The sequence below is a fragment of the Alternaria infectoria genome (assembly GCF_024043175.1).
Source record: "Alternaria infectoria strain BMP 0036 chromosome Unknown scaffold_10, whole genome shotgun sequence".
Classification (NCBI taxonomy): domain Eukaryota; kingdom Fungi; phylum Ascomycota; class Dothideomycetes; order Pleosporales; family Pleosporaceae; genus Alternaria; species Alternaria infectoria.
In genome coordinates, this window is record NW_026250699.1 from 1268370 (window position 1) to 1287204 (window position 18835).

The 18835-nt window shown below is 52.5% G+C and overlaps 7 protein-coding genes across 7 annotated transcripts; 3 read left to right on the forward strand and 4 right to left on the reverse strand.

Moving 5' to 3' along the window:
- Nucleotides 1–767: 767 nt before the first annotated feature.
- Nucleotides 768–2545, forward strand: J4E92_006871 (uncharacterized protein; the record flags this gene model as incomplete). Its single annotated transcript, XM_051498236.1, has 2 exons — nt 768–776; nt 1181–2545. The coding sequence occupies 2 exons, from the start codon at nt 768–770 to the stop codon at nt 2543–2545; spliced, it is 1374 nt and encodes a 457-aa protein (XP_051351962.1).
- Nucleotides 2546–2622: 77 nt separating this feature from the next.
- J4E92_006872 (uncharacterized protein) lies at nt 2623–4050 on the reverse strand (the record flags this gene model as incomplete). Its single annotated transcript, XM_051498237.1, has 3 exons — nt 2623–2850; nt 2903–3749; nt 3800–4050. The coding sequence occupies 3 exons, from the start codon at nt 4048–4050 to the stop codon at nt 2623–2625; spliced, it is 1326 nt and encodes a 441-aa protein (XP_051351963.1).
- A 513-nt stretch (nt 4051–4563) lies between these two features.
- Nucleotides 4564–6011, reverse strand: J4E92_006873 (uncharacterized protein; the record flags this gene model as incomplete). The annotated part of the gene is made up of 4 exons (XM_051498238.1): nt 4564–4723; nt 4783–5545; nt 5591–5840; nt 5889–6011. 4 exons carry the CDS (start codon nt 6009–6011, stop codon nt 4564–4566), a joined length of 1296 nt encoding a protein of 431 aa, XP_051351964.1.
- A 1266-nt stretch (nt 6012–7277) lies between these two features.
- J4E92_006874 (uncharacterized protein) lies at nt 7278–8771 on the forward strand (the record flags this gene model as incomplete). Its single annotated transcript, XM_051498239.1, has 4 exons — nt 7278–7341; nt 7413–7557; nt 7644–8176; nt 8227–8771. The coding sequence occupies 4 exons, from the start codon at nt 7278–7280 to the stop codon at nt 8769–8771; spliced, it is 1287 nt and encodes a 428-aa protein (XP_051351965.1).
- Nucleotides 8772–9454: 683 nt separating this feature from the next.
- J4E92_006875 (uncharacterized protein) lies at nt 9455–10836 on the forward strand (the record flags this gene model as incomplete). The annotated part of the gene is made up of 4 exons (XM_051498240.1): nt 9455–10152; nt 10203–10273; nt 10324–10617; nt 10676–10836. The coding sequence occupies 4 exons, from the start codon at nt 9455–9457 to the stop codon at nt 10834–10836; spliced, it is 1224 nt and encodes a 407-aa protein (XP_051351966.1).
- Nucleotides 10837–11176: 340 nt separating this feature from the next.
- J4E92_006876 (uncharacterized protein) lies at nt 11177–14662 on the reverse strand (the record flags this gene model as incomplete). Its single annotated transcript, XM_051498241.1, has 3 exons — nt 11177–12622; nt 12669–14436; nt 14505–14662. The coding sequence occupies 3 exons, from the start codon at nt 14660–14662 to the stop codon at nt 11177–11179; spliced, it is 3372 nt and encodes a 1123-aa protein (XP_051351967.1).
- Nucleotides 14663–16376: 1714 nt separating this feature from the next.
- Nucleotides 16377–17354, reverse strand: J4E92_006877 (uncharacterized protein; the record flags this gene model as incomplete). The annotated part of the gene is made up of 1 exon (XM_051498242.1): nt 16377–17354. The coding sequence occupies one exon, from the start codon at nt 17352–17354 to the stop codon at nt 16377–16379; it is 978 nt and encodes a 325-aa protein (XP_051351968.1).
- Between the last annotated feature and the right edge of the window lie 1481 nt (nt 17355–18835).

Here is an 18835-nt window from a genome sequence, read left to right on the forward strand (position 1 = left end):
TGCACTGAGACAACAAAGGATGATGTTATGTTCATTCTGCCTTACTCTGTCTTGGCTATATACCAAGACACGGTTCCGGGTCGGTCGGCTTCCAGTATGACAGATGACGTCGCGTTTGTTGCATCGCTGCTACCTACCTAGGTATACTTGAGCATTATAACGTATTGTGCTCTTCCTCTTCGCCTTCTTACTTCGCTCATTCCTAGTTTCCGCATTCTTCACAGAGACTGAATCTCTAACCAACATCATGACTTCAGCATTCACTATAGAGACTGTACCTCTCCCCAACACCATGACTTCAACACTCCGTTCGGTCGCAGCGACACTCGTTCCGATTCCATCGAGCGAAGCACTGCCTACACCTACGTCTTGTTCTCCAGGCATTGCTCCTAATGGTCTCAATACTACAGGACTCACAGGCCAGATCTGCCAGGTCAACGTTCCTTCAAACGACGTCAACATCACATCCTGTTGCAACAATGATGCCGAGATCCGTATCTTGAACGACTGCACTCAGTGGTGCGAGGCAGACAATGGGAGCGATTTCTTTGACTGCGTCAACGACATGGCTCCTTCTTCGTACCCTTTCCTTGGTGGACCGTGTGTAGTCGTGTCTGCGAGCTCGACTTCAGCGATATCATCATCCAACACCGGAGTCGCATCGACACCGTCTACTTCCTCAGAGACTCAGACGCCCGAGTCCACTGAGGCGTCGCCTTCCACCACTGAGTCAGAAGGGGATGGCGCTGAAGCAACGGAGACTCCCGATGTCGAAGGTATGCACCCGTCTTATCTAAGTCTGTATCACTATCACAGCTTGCTAATTAAACAAGACGCGGCGACAGGCAATTTGGGTGAGCACGCGCTTGGCGCGACACTTCTAGCTGTAGCTGCAACACTCGGCATTTTGGCATGGCTTTAGTCAAGAACCTGTTTCGAATACATAAGGATAAATGTACCGATCTACATGTATATAATTACGATGTAGAAATGGTGTTGCCTTGCAAATCAGTAGATTGTATTCAGTCCTTCAACACGTACAATTTTTCAAACTGTTTTCCTGTCATATGGTGTGGCAAAATGAGGTGCTATAAAGCAATCATTGCGTTCAGTGTGAGAAAGGTAGCACATGAGGCCTACGCTTTGCTAGGAGCAAACACATACCATAGCACACTTAAAGCTCCCGGAACAAGGTAGTATGATCATTCGTATCTCATCAATCATGCACGAATTCAAAGGCCATGTCGATAACGTGCGCAAAGAAGCGATTCAGTATCTACAAGAACAAGGCTTCTTCAATGTCACTTCGAGTACAAGTAGTCTCAGCAACGAGATTGCACCAATCTTCGCTCGCGACCGGTTCATTGGCGTCTCACAGAACATGTACGATAACATGAAGCCTGGTCTGCAACTTGCGAGTCGATTTGTGGGAGACGAACGAGTTCTCGACTACTTCTGGCATCAGATGAGAAGCAGGACGTTGCCTTCCCAGACCTTCGTAAGAGATGAACCGCCACCACTAATCTACACCTCGACCTCTCAGAACGAACACCCCTCCGTCTTGATGGCCGACTGGAGGGAGAAGCTTAGCAACTTAGCTAGCGTCTTGACCTGGAAGGTGCAAGCATCCGACCGTACCCCGACAGACATGGATTTGGCATTGACTTTCGCTTTTGATGAACTCCGAACAACCTTCTCAGACCGCGCGACCAATGACAAGACTTATAACGAGGTTCTAAGGCTTTGCAATTGGCGCGAAGCGGATAGGAGTGCCAAGGTACGTAACGGTATGCTGGCTTATTGCGCCGATATGATGGGCGAGGGCTTGCGGTTTCGACCAGAGAGGGGAGCACCGACAAGTCCTTGCGTACTCCTGCACTCATTCTTTCGCAAAGTGCTCGATCCAGACTCCGAGACAACTGTGACAGATAGTTCTGGTCCTCCCCCTCCATCTAGCGTACAGAACCTTGGACCCCAATTCCTTCTCGCCCACGTCTTGCTCCATGAGTTGGCCCACTGTCTCGACAAATTTCCGACCTTCAAGTGCAATGATCCCCAAGGTCTATCGATGGAAGCTTTTGCTAACGAGGAAGAAGCCGGGATTTTCGCATTTCCCGAATGCGGTCTCTCCTGGGAACGGGCAATCTTCCAAGGCCGTTGCATCCGATTCCATCAATTCGTCGCTGACCAAAGCAAGATAGCAATGAAATACACAGATATCGCTGCCCTTGCCGTCGCGAGTTTCAGCCACAAAGAAGATCGTGGTACTGCTACATCATCTACTTTCACCGTTGATGACAAAACTTACAAGGCCACGACTGACTTCACGAGCTATGAGAAGGCATTGATCCCGTGGCAATGGATCTCAGACTGGTTTCAGGAGTCGCATTGGCATACCAGTCGGACTCGTGAAGAAGTATTGGCTCTGCCTTCTCTGGGATGGAAAATGTCCTATGAACTCCCCGCACCAGATGACCCTTCCACGATCGCTGATGAGATCGTGAGAATCCGAGTGAAAGTACCTCACGAGAATGAGGAGGAATAGATGTGGATGCAAAGCTGCAGAATAACATAGAGTGTGCAGCGTCTAAGTTCACACCTGCCAAAAATACACACAGTCCCTTAAGCAGCTTGCTTTGTTGTCTCAACACTTTCCTTCCCATAAACATCATGCTTTGCATCCTCCACAATCCTGCACTCATACAGCTTGAACTTTCGTGCCGCCACTTTGGCTTCAAAGATCTCATCTAGCTCCTCTAGTGATCGCGCTTTCGTCTCCGGGAGGAAGAAGTAGAACCAGGCGACAGAAATGAAGTTCGAAGCTGCCCATATGTACGTGTATTGTGGTCCCTAAGATCTTGTCAGTTTCATAGACAGGAGATTCCATCGCATGCTTACTTACCCAGTCAAGATCCTGAGGGTTGATAAAATATGGCGAGCAAAAGCCGATTAGCCAAGCCAGGAAGTATCCAAGAGCATTCGCGCTGCCCACCGTCCAGGCTCGAAGCCTGGAACTAACAAGCTCTGTCGCTAGGGGACTGGTCGCAACGCCCACCCCGGCATTGTAGCAGAACAGGAATAGTGCCGTGAACGCTACCAATACGTTTCCTGTCTCGACCGAGTCGGGCTTTACGCTGCTTGCAATCCCGCAAGCAAGTTCACATAGACCGCACGCTATTGCCCCGGCAATCATAATCGTCCTTCTGCCAAAGAGTTTGTTCATGGAGAAAAGACCAAGGTGAACACCGATGAACCCGATACAGGAGTTCATAATGCTGTACTCGAAGGCTTTCGTAATCCCAGCAATGGCCAAGAAGTAGGTCTGATAACCGATGAAGAACCAGACGCCACTCGCTGACTGGCTGGCAATTGTGCCCCAACAAAGTAGTGTGCGTCTCAAGTCGTTGCCGCGGAAGAGATCCAAGAAGCCTGAGCTTTGATTAAGCCTACGCTCTTCTTCTACGCCACGAATCATTTCCGCCCACTCCAACTCTAGTTCTTCGCCATGGTCGAAACGAAGACGCTCGAGGGACTTGCGCGCCGCATCATGTTGGTCGCGATGTAGAAGCCATCGCGGACTCTCGGGGACGAAGAACAGCGCTGTGCCGAGTAGAACCGGGACGATGAACATGCAGGCGAGGGGGACTTGGTAGGAGAGCTTCGAGAGGTAGCGTGAAGTGTAGTTGTCGATGATGGAACCAATGATGCTTCCGAGATTCACGTAGAAAGAGAAGAGTCCGACCATGATTCTGCTCGTCGTCAGTATATCAATGGTCCGCGAAGAGACCCGGAAACTTACTCCCGGAGATGCGCAGGTGCTGCTTCGCTACAGTACACGGTCGAGAATACGACAAAGAAGCCGTTGGAGAAACCTAGCAACAGACGACCTACGTATAAACCGGCCTTGGAGGTAGAGCCAATCTGCACCGACACTGCAGCCAGACATATGATGCATGCGAGCCACAAGGCCTTCCTGCGACCGAAGTAGCCACCAAAGACACCGGCAGCGATGGCAGATACGCATGAACCCAAATTTAGCAAGGAGGTCATGAGCTGTTGCACCGTCGACTATCTTGCGCGTCAGTAACTTTCGCGATGTCATAGGCTATGTGGACTTGCATCAATGCCATAGCCAAGCGGGCTTGTCGGGTCCTCATACCCAAAGACCATCAGAAATCCAGGCATAGCCTGCAGACCACCAACTGCAGCAGTATCAATGCCGTACTGCATGCTAGCGATAGCGACAGCGGCGCATATTAGTAAGCATTTGCGGTTCGCCCACAAGGACGTCTCCTGAAGTTTTGTCATTATTGCCCACGCAGGGACTGACCAGTATCCATCTGCGAGAAGAAGGGATCGCAGCCTTATACAGCGAAACCTACGAGTCAGGCGAGGTTAGCATCGTGGGGCAGTGAGGAGAAACCCATGTCTTCTCCGCACTGGCAGGGGTGTCATGCAAAGGTGTATGGAAATGCCCGACACCTTGCCATTTCGAGAGTTGATCAACCTCGCGAGTCGGCGCATACATACAATCCATGAATGATATCGTATCTCAGCCAATCCCTACTCGTAGAAAGTGCTGAACGTGTACTTGGTTTCGCGATCATACTTCGCCAAGTCTTGCCGTGCTTGCAGCGCCTCTCGGATAACGGTTTGCTTAATCTCTTCGTGTCTGGGTGTAAACTTGACTTTGAATGGCTGGGGCCGCCAGTTCGATCCGCTCCTGCTAAACGTCAGTACCGATAACGCTTCATAGCCTTGGGGTTTCGAAACACGACTTACGTGAATTTGAAGATGTCAACAGGCACCTCCTCCCCCGTCTTTGGGTCCAACTCTGGCTCCACCTTGTATGCCCACACCAATCGCGCAATGCTGAGATGCGTTCCCTGCTCAGCCAACGCTTGACCAGCACAACTTCTTCTACCCCATCCGAAAGTCATATATCCCTTCTCACCAGGAAACGGTCTCTTATCATCCGTGTCGAGGAATCTCCTTGGATTGAAGCGATCAGGGTCGGGAAATTCGCGCTCGTTATGATGTATCGCCCAAACGTTGCCTTGCACCCAGGTACCCTTCGCGATATAGTAGCCGTTGTAATAGTCATCTTGGGTAGGTGCATGAGCAGTACCTCCTATCACTGCGACCGAACGCCAACGGAAAACTTCTTTGACGAAAGCGCGTAGATATGGAAGATGATCATCGAGCGTCGGACTTCGTGATCGGCCTACTACATGGTCAAGCTCTTCCCAGGCGGGTTCAAGGGTCTCAGGGAATGCGCGCATGGCCAGTACCGCTGTTTGTAGAGTGCTACTTGATGTGTCCGCTCCAGCACCGAGTAGATTAGCGGCGAGATTGGAGATCTCGAGAGGATGAAGATTGAGGTGAGGTGCTTCGCGAAACAGATACTTGGAGTAGTTTTCTTCTGGACATTGCTTGGCTTCTTCAGCCAAAGCATAGAAGAAATCATTGCGGCCGTATTTGGGCTTTGCTGAACGTCGAGTATCACGCTTCCAGGGAGCCATCCAATTGGGAAACTTGGCCAGCCCTGTCTTTGTTAGTATGGATTTGAGTAAACGGGTTCGAAAATTACATGGGAAGGTCTCCATCAGTCGCGGGAAATCCTTGGCGACGACGGCCATCTTAGCAGAGGTCTGCATCTGAGCGATAACTTCAGTGATTAACGGATCTTGTATGTCTCCAATTCGACGTCCAAAGCCGATGATGGACACAACGCTCGTAGCGTATCGCTCGAAATGAGCTACGAATTTGTCGGGGGTCTCGAGTAGGTCGCATACTACTATCTTGTTTTCGTCGTCTTGAAGGCTTCGATGGCGTTTTATCTGGTAACGTTAGTATGAGCACCATGATACCCTGTGTATTATGCTGACCTGCTGTATCCCAACACCCTGGTGGGTAACTCTCCTAAGGTCGCGAAACCTTTCACGCTGTTCTTTTGTGTACGTGTATTTGTGCAGCAGATTCATTTGGCCGGACATGAGCTCAGCGAACATCAGCATGCGGGGTCTAGAGTTGTAGATATTTGCTCGCTTGACGAGAAGCTCATCTGCAGTCCATGCGTCGTTAATCCAGATTGTCGGTCTCCTATGCCGTATTATTCTCAGTCTATAACGTTAGGTTTGCTGTGCAACTAACCGCCCGATCCAGAACGTGATGAGCGGTGAGTTGTAGTGTTTCGATAGTTGTTCCATGAGATACCAAGGCTTTTCTTCCGGTAGACTAAAGGTATTTCCAACAATAGGCCAAGGCAATGGTCCTGGAGGCTGTTGGCATATTAGTGACAGGCCCAACATGAGAATAGCAAAGGAGTAGGCAGTTACCATTCGCCATCTTAGGTACAGCATGCGACCGTAGTCTAGTACAAGAGCGATGATGCCCAGAAGAAGAAGATAAGTAGCCCACATGCTCGCAATCACAGAAATCGATTAGCACAATAGTAAACCGGAAAGCTGGAGTGCGCAGAGAATCCGGTGCCAGAGATGACCAAAGCTCTTAGGTGAGTTGCTTATACTTGGTCCTTTTACATGATTAGATCCGTTGCTTCACAGATAATCGACGGCAACGACTGGGGGATCATCCCCACATTACCGTGGTGGGGCAGCCCGCTTTGGCTGTTCGCGGGAGGGCCGGAAATAAAGACATGCGTAATCCGCAATACGTGCATCGCGCCGACATATCCAATTCGCTGCGAAAGCTACGAGACGCGTAGATAGGTGTTGACGGGCTGGGGGAAAAGCGGGGTATATGTAACGCACTCGCTATCATGCCTCCTGTACTGGATTCCGTTGAACTACAAACACGTGGAGCAGACTACGCTGGCCAGCCGAAAAAGATCTTTGGTTTCAAGGTAGAAGAGTATGCGCCTTTCGCTCAGACTGATGCATAGCGTTGATCGCTCGACTTTCGGTGATGTAGATATGGTATTTACGGAGCCGGAAAGGCTAATCTTCGCTCAACGAAGTTCCAATGCGTGGTATGTATCGGGATCCAACGATTCGCTGTATCGGAATGCGGGCATATGCGGTGTTGGTGCAGCGTTCTCGCCCAGCTGGTGTCGAGCAGTTTCGCCATTCTGATGACGTAACGCGCAATGACGGATGCATCTCCGTGTCGGGTTAGTGCTGAATCGCGCTCGTCGCAGACACGCGGCCAGCAGCGCGCGCATACGTGACCAGTACAACTTATTGTATGTTAAACTCGAGCATGTCAAGCAAGCGTTCGACGACTCTTGGTAGATGACGACAGAAGCTACCGCTACTATGGGTTCCATCCAAGGCTCTGACAGCGCCCACTATGTGCCCAGTGGCACCAATGGCGTAAAGCGTGAGTCTCCACCTGGGCACCTGCACGATGCAATGCAAGGCACAGTCCAACCCCGACGCTAACAGCACCAGGCCGGCGACGGTCAACCGTTCTCAATGCGAGGTCGCATGTAAAGCAGGAGCTATGGAAGCAGGCACCGATACTTATTGGCAGCACCAACTTCGAGCCTCTACCTGATGCGAAGAACATCTTGATAACTGGTGGAGCTGGCTTCATGTACGTTGCGACGAGAGCACGGGAAGTTGTGAGCTGTGCGTCTCTTGAACCTCCCTTATGATGCATCACAACTGACCAGCGAGTAGAGCTTGCTGGTTCGTACGGCATCTGGTACTTACATACCCACACTACAATGTCGTATCATTCGACAAGCTGGACTACTGCGCTGCGCTCAACAACACGCGAATCCTCGATGATCGACCCAATTTCACCTTCGAGCAGGGTGACATCACGTCACCGGCGGACGTAAAGCGCGTCTTGCGAAAACACAAAATCGACACGCTCTTCCATTTCGCGGCACAATCGCACGTCGACCTTAGCTTTGGCAATTCCTACGAATTCACGAACACCAATGTATATGGCACCCATGTTCTGCTTGAGAGAGCCAGAGAACATGGTGTCAACAGGTTCATACATATCTCGACAGATGAGGTATACGGCGATGTACCTGCCGGAGCGGCAGACCTGGGCGAGACCAGCATACTGGCTCCTACAAACCCATACTCGGCGAGTAAGGCGGCGGCAGAGATGATGGTCAGCGCGTACAGGAGTAGCTTCAAGCTGCCGCTGATCACCGTTCGTGCGAACAATGTATATGGGCCACATCAGTTTCCCGAGAGTATGCCATCCTAGATTCTAGGGTTAATGAGACTGAGCTGACTTATGCAGAGATCATCCCAAAGTTCATCATGCTGCTACAGCGAAAACAAAAGCTCCTACTCCACGGCGACGGCTCACCCACACGACGATATCTGTACGCAGGGGACATTGTCGATGCGCTAGACACCATACTTCACAAAGGCGACATTGGTCAGATCTACAACATCGCGTCCAAGGACGAGATATCGAACTCAGACATATGTTGCAGGCTACTAGATGTATTCGAAATACCCCACGACTCCCCTGCCGAGCTATCGAAATGGGTGGAGCATACGGAAGATCGACCATTCAACGACCAGCGCTATGCGACAGACGGGACCAAGCTGAGCGCCCTGGGTTGGGAACCCAAGACGAGCTTTGATGAAGGTCTAAAGGCTACAGTTGATTGGTATCGGAGGTTTGGCGAAGTATGGTGGGGAGACATTAGCCGCGTCTTGACATCGTTCCCCGTGGTGACGGGTAACGAGATCTTGACAAAAGAGGAGCACGAGGATCTACCCTCTTCTGACGGAGAGGTCACACATGAAGAGGACAGCGCGATTTGGACGACGTAGTCTTGCACATGCTAGCTATCCACGCTATAGATTGCAGGAGGAAAGATACCCAGACAATGTCGGAGGGTTCGACATATGCGTATAGGTGGATCTTAACTGGGCCAATTTAGGTGCGGTGCCTGAGTGCGGCTGCAGGGACCAAATGATGTGGGCCCAACCATGCGACAGTCCTACCAATCTTCGCACTCGAGTTTGGAACTCGCTGCTCAGGACACACTCTCGAAACAAGACGCAGATTTTTTCCTTCTTTCACTCGAACCCACGGTTGGAACGTCTCTTGTAGCTATTTCGAGCGGTTCCTTGCAAGCGGCCCTCAGCCACAAGCGGTGGCGTACTCACCCCAGGGCTCCGCCTTCGCTAGCGGCATTGGGCGCTTCGAATGATTGAAACACCAGATGCTGCAAAACATTCATTGCTCAAACGCGACTTCCTCTACCTGTGACATTCATATACTACTGCATCGCCTCTTCATCTCGTGCCTTCCTTCATTCACTTTTCGAGTTCCCGCCGCGAGACCCTGAACCTTGGCTCGCCCAATCGATAACCTTGGAACGCACCCCACAATTCCCTTGGTGCTCCCCGACCCGTCAGCACTCACCGCACCCACCCCTGACGTCGACGCCTACAAGACGCGACTCATCTCCTCGTCTTCTTCACCACATCGAAAACTCTACACCTGAATCATGGGACTATTCTCCAAGAAGAAGGACAAGGGCGGAAAGGAGAGCCCAGCTGCCCAGAACCCGTATGCCGCGCCTGTAGGCAAGGACCCATACGCACAACCACCCCCCTCGTACTCGAACGACGGCCAGGACAACTCTTTCCGCCAAGAGAAGACGCCCGCTGTCACCGGCCCGGGCCAGAGCTACGGACAGCGACCAGGCGGATATGGCGCGCAAGGAGGCAGCTACGGCGCACAGTCAGGCTATGGAGCCGATCGCTATGGCGGAGGCGCACCACAGCGGCCCGGCGGCTACGGAGGCCTTGGAAGAACTGCGTCCAACGACACCATGAGCACCGAGGCAGGCAGGAACGAGCTGTTCGGCAACGCTCCCCAACGCCAGCAAGCGCAGCCACCTCAGCAGCCTAGCGCTCTTGGGCAAAGCGGTGCCTATGGAAGCACGCCCGGTGGCGGATACGGAGCTGGTGCCCCCGGCGGCTATGGCTCTGCGCCTGGTGGCTACGGAGCATACGAGGACCGACAATTGACGGCTGAAGAACAAGAAGAAGAAGACATCGACGCCACAAAGCAGGAGATCAAGTTCATGAAGCAGCAAGATGTTGCGAGCACCAGGAACGCTCTCCGTCTAGCTGAGCAGGCCTTGGAAACCGGTCGAGGAACTCTAGGGACACTAGCAGCACAGGGAGAGCGTATTCATAAGTACGTCAAACAGATCTGGACACGTTTATACACAGCTAACTCGTTTCTAGCACGGAACGCAATCTCGACCTTGCCTCTATCCAGAGCGACAGAGCAAATGGACAGACTAAGGAACTGGCCCGTAAGGACACACCCCTCAACACGTATCATTCATGACTAACCCATCTCCAGGCATCAACGCAAGCATGTTCTCCATCGTCCCCAACCCCTTCACAGGCAACTCGAAGCGCGAGAAGCAGATGCAACAAGCCATGGACCAGCACGCACGCGACCGCGACACCCGAGAGCAAACCAACCGGGCCAAGTGGGAGTCCGGAGCCCGCGCAAACGAAGCTCAGCGTAAGCTGGCGACAGGCGGTGGTCCACAGGGCAACAACAAGAGCTCGCTGGCTGCACGTTCGAAGTTCCAGTTCGAGGCTGACGAGGAGGATGACGAGATGGAGAACGAGATCGATAACAACTTGGGTACGTACTCCCCATCTATTCCATTGATGCGTGCATTCTAAAAGATTTCTTTCAACAGACCAACTTCATGGCATGGCCAAGAACCTCAACCAACTCGGTCGCGCGATGGGCGAGGAGGTCGATAACCAGAACACGCACATTACACGCATCACTGGCAAGACAGATTCGGTCGATGACAAGATTGCCAGGAACAGGCTCAAGTTGGATCGCATCCACTAGGTTTGCACTCCAGCAAGGCGAGCGGGATGCTAGTCTCGAGTGTAACCAAGCCCATACTAGGATCACGGTAGCTTGATGGCATCAATCGAGATATAGAGCATGGGGTACGGCATCATAGGCGTTTTGGACACAATGACACTATTTTCACCTTGATGTTGATTAACGGGTTGACCGTACTGGATACGACACGTAATATTGCTCATGCTTGATGCCCAACTATGTATACTCAACGCCCGGACAGTACTCCAACAAAGACATTTCCAGTGATCGAAGGACCGTCCATGTTATACCCCATACTCTCATTACTCATTACCCCTCAACCGTTTCACCTTGACCATACCTACGCCAACAACAGCTTGTAACTCGCCACTTCAAATGCGCGAATCTCGATTGGCACACCCTTCTCCTTGACTTCTTCCGCTCCTACCCTCATGTCGCTTATGTCCAGCGGCTCGCCCTCTTCGTCCTCCAGCGCATTGACCTTGATCACCTTCTTGACATCGACGTCACCCCAAGTAAGCACGCCCTTGCTCTTTCCACCCAGACTGTCGTAGATGCGTAGGATAATCGAATGACCCTTCTTGATTGGCAGTTCACCACGGCTGACATCCTCGTCGTCTTCACCGCGCTTGATGGTGTCGAGCACGAGGTTGGGTGCGCCGTAGATATGGAAGGGATTCAGAAGACCACTGTGCATGGTGGATGGCGGGGCGTGCAGGCCCTGGCGGCCAACGATCTTGAGCGGGTTGTTGAACTCAAAAGCCTTGCGCACTGTGCGTTCGTCTAGACCGCCCTTGTGGGGGAAAATGGCGTAGCGGGTCTTGTGGCTGCCCATGTCGGCGTGGGCGTCGGGGGCCTTGGGAGAGCGAAGAAGTGACAGACGCATGACGTTTCCGGCGACTGCGAAACCGTACTTGCTGTCGTTCAGGATCGAGACACCGTAGGTAGCCTCGGAAAGATCGGCCCACTTGTGGCAGCAGACTTCGAATTTGGCCATATCCCAGGTGGTGTTGTAGTGCGTGGGTCGGCGCACGATGCCGAACTGCGTCTCGTAGCTGGCTTCTGTGTTCACAATGTCGACTGGGAACTCGACCTTGAGGAACCTCATTGTTTCGTGCCATTCAATCTCTGCGTCAAACTCGATAGCACTGGGTGTGTTTCCTACGGCTGCAGGTAGACTCATGGTTGTCTTGACCCACGACTTGTCTGAGACCTTAGTCTCGATTACCAGGCTCACACGGTGAACGCTGTTCTCCGCAATGGTCACCTTGCTGGGCTCGAGTTCCTGCCGGGACTGAAGGTGGTAGACTTCGACATCCCAGGCTTGCCAGTAAAGTGGCTTGTCGTCGTAAATTACAAGCTGACCGGCTTTGGCACCCTTCGGGATCAGTTCGCGATCAGCGGCAATGTCGAAGAGTGAGGTGATGGCACCGTTGTTGACCTGTACAACGAATTGCGAGTTGCGGAGTTCGTAGACATTGGGATGGATCTCCTCAATAGTCGCCTTCTGAGCAGGATACGCAGAGTGGAGTGGGAACACGTCCAGAGCGCCCAAACCCTTCTGAGATCCGTTACGATGAGCAAGACCGTACTCTGCCCCTGGAGGACTATACTTTGTTCGACTTGCCTCACTCGGCAACTTGATGATTTCGGTACGGCTCCATGGTAAGGTGTTTATCGCGAATAGCTTGGTGTCTTGGTCCCAGCTAGTCTCATCGTTGAAGCCAAGCTCAGCAAGGGCGTCGGAAAGCAGCCTCTCTCCAGTAGCAAACACTTCGGCGTAAATCTAAAAAGGTCAGTCATAAAGTCAAGTTTGGGGATCAGCCACATACCCGATCGGAGTCGTCGTAACACATTTCGATGGAGCTTCCAGGCAGACAGTCGTGGAACTGACACAAAAGCACGTTCTCCCACATGTCATCAATGTCCTTCTTCGGGTACTTGTACGAGCTCTTCTTGCCGAAGCCGTTCTTGACCGTCGCCAAAGTCGCCAGGTACTCAATGTCCCTCAGCATGATCTCCGACTTCCTGTTGTTGCGCTTGTTGTTCGACTGTGTAGTGTATGTACCACGGTGAAGCTCGAAGTACAGCTCGCCATACCATGTCACGAGCTCAGTACCATTCTCGACCTTCTTCTCCAGACGGTCGAAGAAGTCGTCTGCTGAGTCGCCTAGCTTGACGCGAGGCAACAGACCAGCAGTGTCGCTGATACCACGGCATCGCCTGAGTTTCTCAAGGTGCTGCCATGTCGGGCCACCACCTCCGTCTCCCTTACCGAAGACAATCAGCGATGACTTGTCTTGATCGAGAGACTTGTGCTGCGTGACGCTGCGCTTGACGTCACCGAAGTTCGCTTCGCACGTATACGTCTCAGATGGCGGCATATGACAGATGACCTGACTGTTGTCCAACGCGACCCAGTTGAATGTCGTATGTGGGAAGTTGTTGATGTTGTTCCAGCTCAGCTTCTGAGTCAGGAATCTGGTCATACCCGAAATGCGACAGATCTGTGGTAATTGCGTCGAGTATCCGAAAGTGTCGGGTAGCCAGAAAGTGCGGCACCGCTGGCCAAACTTGCTCTCGAAGTAGCGCTGGCCGTACAAGAATTGCCTGATGAGCGACTCACCGCCAGGAAGATTGGTATCATGCTCGACCCAACTACCGCCGATGGGCTGGAAGCTGCCTTCCTTGACCTTCTTCTTGACGCGATCGAATGTGGAAGGGTAGTACTGCTCGAGCCACTTGTATTGCTGCGCTTGTGAGCAGCAGAAGCGAAGCTCGGGGTATCGCTCGATGAGGTCGCACTGGTTCGACCAGGATCGGTTGACCTTTCGCTTGGTCTCGTCGAACGGCCAGAGCCAGCACGTGTCGATGTGGCAGTAGCCGATACCGTGTACGATAGCCTCCTGGTCGGTCTCGTATACTGTGTGCGAGTCTACGTCCTTGCCGACGTACTCAGCCGCAATCTTGCGGCATGCTTTGATGCTTTCTTGGCTTCCATTGCCCGCAATGAAAGTGTCGATGATGCGGTTGCCGACCTGCTGGGCATCGTGGGCTTGCGTCGAGTCCCCAGGGAACTCGCGAGCGGCATCTCCAATCTCCCAGAAGTCAAAGTATAGCCCTCTCGCCTCCAGGTTGACCGCCTGGACCTCAGCAGTGTGCAGCGTGTAGTACTTGTCTGGGTCTGGTGGCTGAATCGAGTCGCCGCCGGGAGCGTTGCCGAACATGCCGTTGCAGGCCATCTCGATGTAGAAGGTATGCTCTTTGCCGTCTCTGAACTCCTTGGGCAGGATCCATTGTGTGCGTTCGCCGCCACCCGTCAGTCCATGCACAGTATGTCCATCTTCGGTCCAAATCAGGCCCTCGTTGTTTGCGTCCCAGACGAATTCGAGATGTTCCTTGTCGAGCATGTGCTTGGGCACCGTGAGCTGAACCTTGAACCAGTGGGTAGACCAACTGGGGCCAAATGACTCGCCGACTTTGGTGGGGTGGAAAGCATGGGAGGTGGCTTCCTTGAAGAGCGGGCGCGAGAGGTTCGGGGGCGAGTAGACGGAGAGCTTCACCCAGTCGGTACCGGACGCGACAGCTTCGGTGAGCTTGCTGTATGACGTATGAGCATGTTGGAGCTGGGGACAGACGATTAGGAAGGCGCGAAGGTTGAGACTCACCCAATCAGACTCTGTTCCCTGTACTGTCCTGCATCGAGAAACTGCCTCAGTCGGCTCTGGTAGATGCTGTGGATCTGCTTGCCAACGGGACCAGCCGCCAGCTGTGGGTAGTCTTTGGCCACGGGCACGGGCATGTTGCGGTGCGATTCTCCTCCCATGGTGGATGAGGCTGGAGATGGGGATTGGAAATCGGTCGAGGCGGTGTGGAAATGTCGACAAGGTCAACAGCACGCTGCAGCAGCTGTGGTACCTTGCATGGCTCCGGCTGTGTTGGGGAGGAGCTCTCCCCGCATCTTGGCGATGGAGGCCCATGCTCCCTGCCCCATGATCCATTACCCACTCATCTCCACTTGGTCCCATCTTGCAGTCAAACTTCCTTTTCCACCCTTTGCGGATATTCGGCATCTCATGGCGGTGAATCTGCCAATACTCGTCCATCCGGACTGAATTTGTAGCGTATTTGGGTGACATTGGGGTGATCATGCAGGCGCGATATGTGGTTCCACATCGCTGTACTCCGTCTGCGTCTGACTTGTCTCTTGTATGCCAGGTCCATGTCGTGTTCATCCGGTATGTCTGCTGGCTAATAGGCGATCTTTCTTCTCTGTATGCACCTTCAATATGCCCCGAGGCACTGTCCGCGTCCTCTTGGTACTCTCATCATCCGTGATCTCATCTCCAATGTCTTCAACACTTCGTTTCCTCTTCTTGTCCTTGCTGTGCAGGAATTCGTGCATTCTTCGGTGCCCGTTTGTACCAATTGTCCCTTTTCCCATTGTGTGTTCATCTTCGGGTAGATATTTCACCTCCGTGGCTCCCAGATGTCGATTGATGCCATTTGCCAACATCTTCTCACCCAGCAGAACCGCCATGCGATCTTCCCATTGTCGTCGCTTCTTGTCCAAAATACTTCGCATACGGTAGATGTCTTCATTCTCACGGCGCTGGTTCGTCTTACTGGCCTCTACCTGTAGTAGTCTGCTGGCTACCAGATTGGCCGCTGGACCTCGATAGCCTGTATCACCCTGCTCGACTTTAAGCGTTTCGCCGGGCTCAGAAGTCCAAATCTCGTGGCTGGCTGGGGCCGACGTTGGCCCTTGTGAGAGTGGTGTGGAGGAGTCGCGATACATCAAGGGACTTGTCGCCTCACCATTGCGCTCGTCTGGCCATGCATTGTGCATTTTGTATTCTACTCGCAGTGGGCTGTGGCCATATATGGGATAGTATGGATCGCGCCAGGGTGTGTTTTGGAGCGGATATGAGGTGAGGAGGCACGATGTCAAGTCCGAAACGTCGGGGGGTGGCGTCTTGCTAGCCAGAGGTGTGAAGATTAATGAAGACAGTAAGTCAAGCATGTCGCTGATATGATGTGCAAATGGGCTTGTCGATGAGGAGGTGAGTGTCTTCCACAGCAAGGGTCTTCACATCGTAAAGGTAACTGAGCTTCTGCTATTGTCTCTATCAAAGCGGAGCGCGCGTCAAGCTAGTCTAATTCAGGAGTCAGTATGCACTATGCGGCTTGTCAATAGCAGCGTCAGTGCAGAGTAAGAGAAAGTGAAGGTGCGCACGAGATCGCCAAGGTGAAAGTGAAAGGGGACCGGGGCCGGTTCCCCAGATAGCAGGATATGAAGATACTCAGTAGAGCGAATAAAATGATGTTGAGAATTTTGTCATACTTAAGAGAGTATATGATAATGTTCACACAAAGGCAGGATTGATGAAATGAAACGTCGATGTTTGTTGCATTGTGATAAATATTGCAGGTTTCAAGACATGCCATCCAACTAAGTGAAAAGTAAAAACTAAGAAGATACATGTATACTCTTGAAGGGCTTTACAAAGCTCGCTGCAGATCAAACGCTCTCGACACATCTAACACTGACTCTTACTATCAGCAACCCTCTGCCCACCCACCGCACCATTAAACCCCTTCAACAGCGTATACCTCCCCTTAACACTAACCTTATACGTCGTGCTCTTCGTCTGATCTGTACTTGTCGCCCCATTACACGTAACACTGCTCTTAACCCCCGTCAAACTAGACTGACTCCCCGAACTCGAACTACCTCCCTGATTCGGCGAATCAACACCCGCCGCACACGCCGCATAAGCCGAGCTCTTCAGCCATTGTGTTTCCTTGCCGTCTGAAGAAGTGCCAATAGGAATGTAAAGGCTATTAACTTGCTCTGCTTGCGCGGACGCAGCAGGCCCGGAGTCGGCGGCGCATGATGAGGCTGCTTCGGCGCCTTTGGCGTTCTTGATGGACTGGGAGTTTAGGGCGTTTGCCGTGTTGGCGGAGGTGAAGATGAAGACTTCGCCTAGGGCATTGGTTGTAGCTACTGCTGTGCTGTTTGCGGCGCCGGATGAGGACGTGGAATCGGAGTTTGTGCCGTCGAGGGCGGCAGCTGCGGCGGATGCGGCGTTGCCTGAGGAGAAGGATGTTGTGACGACACGAGCTTGCCGTCCGTCTGCCAGTGCTGTGGCGTTTGAGACGCTGTTTCCACCTTGCTGCGAGGTGGAGTCGGAGTCCGTAGTGATGTTTCTAGGTGCCGAGGGATTGATGGAAGTGAACTGTGTGTTGTATGCCTTTCCGTCTGCATAGTTGGCTATCCATGAGACGAGAGTGCCTGAACTGGCGATGAGTGGGATCTTGACTGTGTAGCCGTTCACAAGTAGTGCCAGAGGGTTAGATGATGATGGGTTGGAAGATGTTGGTACCCGGACGCCGAAAGAGTAGTCGATTGGGAGGGATATTTCGGGCAGGAGGGCATCTGCAAGAGCTGCTCGTGAGCGGAAGATGGCGGGAAGGGCTGTGGCGGATGCCACGAAGAGGAATGGTGTGAGACGCATTTTCAAGTCTGGAGGTGAAGATAGTAGAATGAAATCAGTATGATATGTTACTGCGATATCATGCTCACGATTTTATATGGCGACGTCGACTCCCATTATGTCACACTGGTCGCGCTGCGTCATACACGAATTGTAGTAGTGTCCAGTATTTGGCAGACCTTTTCCGTAGACACCTGTTGGGGTAAGTCAGGCGCTCCTTCTCGGGCCTAGATACTCCTACCTCATGGCCGAAAGGACGCCGGCATGTTGTAGTGTGCCCTAGGACACGACCGGAAGCCTTCATCGAGTGTAGAAGATGTGGATTCTAGTAGGCATATGGAAGCCATCAGAAGCCGCATGGAAGAAAGGCGTCGCTGTGACTTCATTGGTATCTTAGCCTCTCCATCACATCTAGATGAATCCGATGAACGGAACGACGGTCGATCCTCTTGCACTCCTGGCTCCAGTCAAGGCGCGCCCAGAATACCATGATGGAGGGGTACCTACAGCTCTTGCTAAGGTAGTGTGTACCGTACTTCTACTAAAACGTACATTAGCCAGAGCCCACATTCATTGCATCGAAAGATGTGAGCCAATCGGAAAAGTCGCAAAATCGAAAATGATTTGACTTGCTTTGTCACCAGTCACTAATGTACAAGACGTCGGCTGCTCGGGACGAAGGGACCTCTTTCAGCACGACTACCAAGGCAGAGGTATAAGACGAACACTCTCCCATGCGACATCAATGGCTCTGGGAGGTGACGGGAGCATTGTCTCATTGTGTAGGGTTTCGCTGACGAATCTTCCATTTCTCGGCGAGATGCGACCGACATTTTCACAAAAGGTACTGTCATGTTACACCACTAATGAAGAGATTACAGATGGAGCCATTGTAGAACGAACGATGATGGCTTGCGATAATGCCCTGCGAAGTCTGCGGCAAGTACTTTGGTTTATATGTGTGACCTCGCTGCGAGAGGGGCCATTGGCTTCGGTATCGCGACGATACGTTTGAAAGTCGCACTGATATTGGCTTGAGAGCCGTTGCTACCAGACACACGATGAAGGGAATGTGCGAGTTGCTCGCACCGACGAATCCAAGACAATGTGCAATATCTGCCGGGCGGTGGCTGCACTTAACTATAGCACACACCGGTGGCACGCTACTTACGGACCGGCCCATATCGGCTTGGGGCAGACATCGCCCAAGGAGCTTTTTCCATCCGACAGTTGACGCATAAGCAAATTCCTGTCAAAGCAAGGAAAATGAGAAGGGTGGCTGGGAAAAGCAGCAGCCTGCGCACAAATGTTGGGTCGCGCTTTCCTAGGTAGTCCAGAAGGCATGGACGTCTGGTGGGTGATCTGGCAGACGCACGCTAGCTGGCTTCTCCTCGATCTCAGCGCACGATCAGGTCCGAGCGCTCACACCAACCCGAATGGGTCTATCGAGAGGTCATTGATGTCATCCCGGCGCGCGTTTGAGAGGAACGAGACGTGCTCTA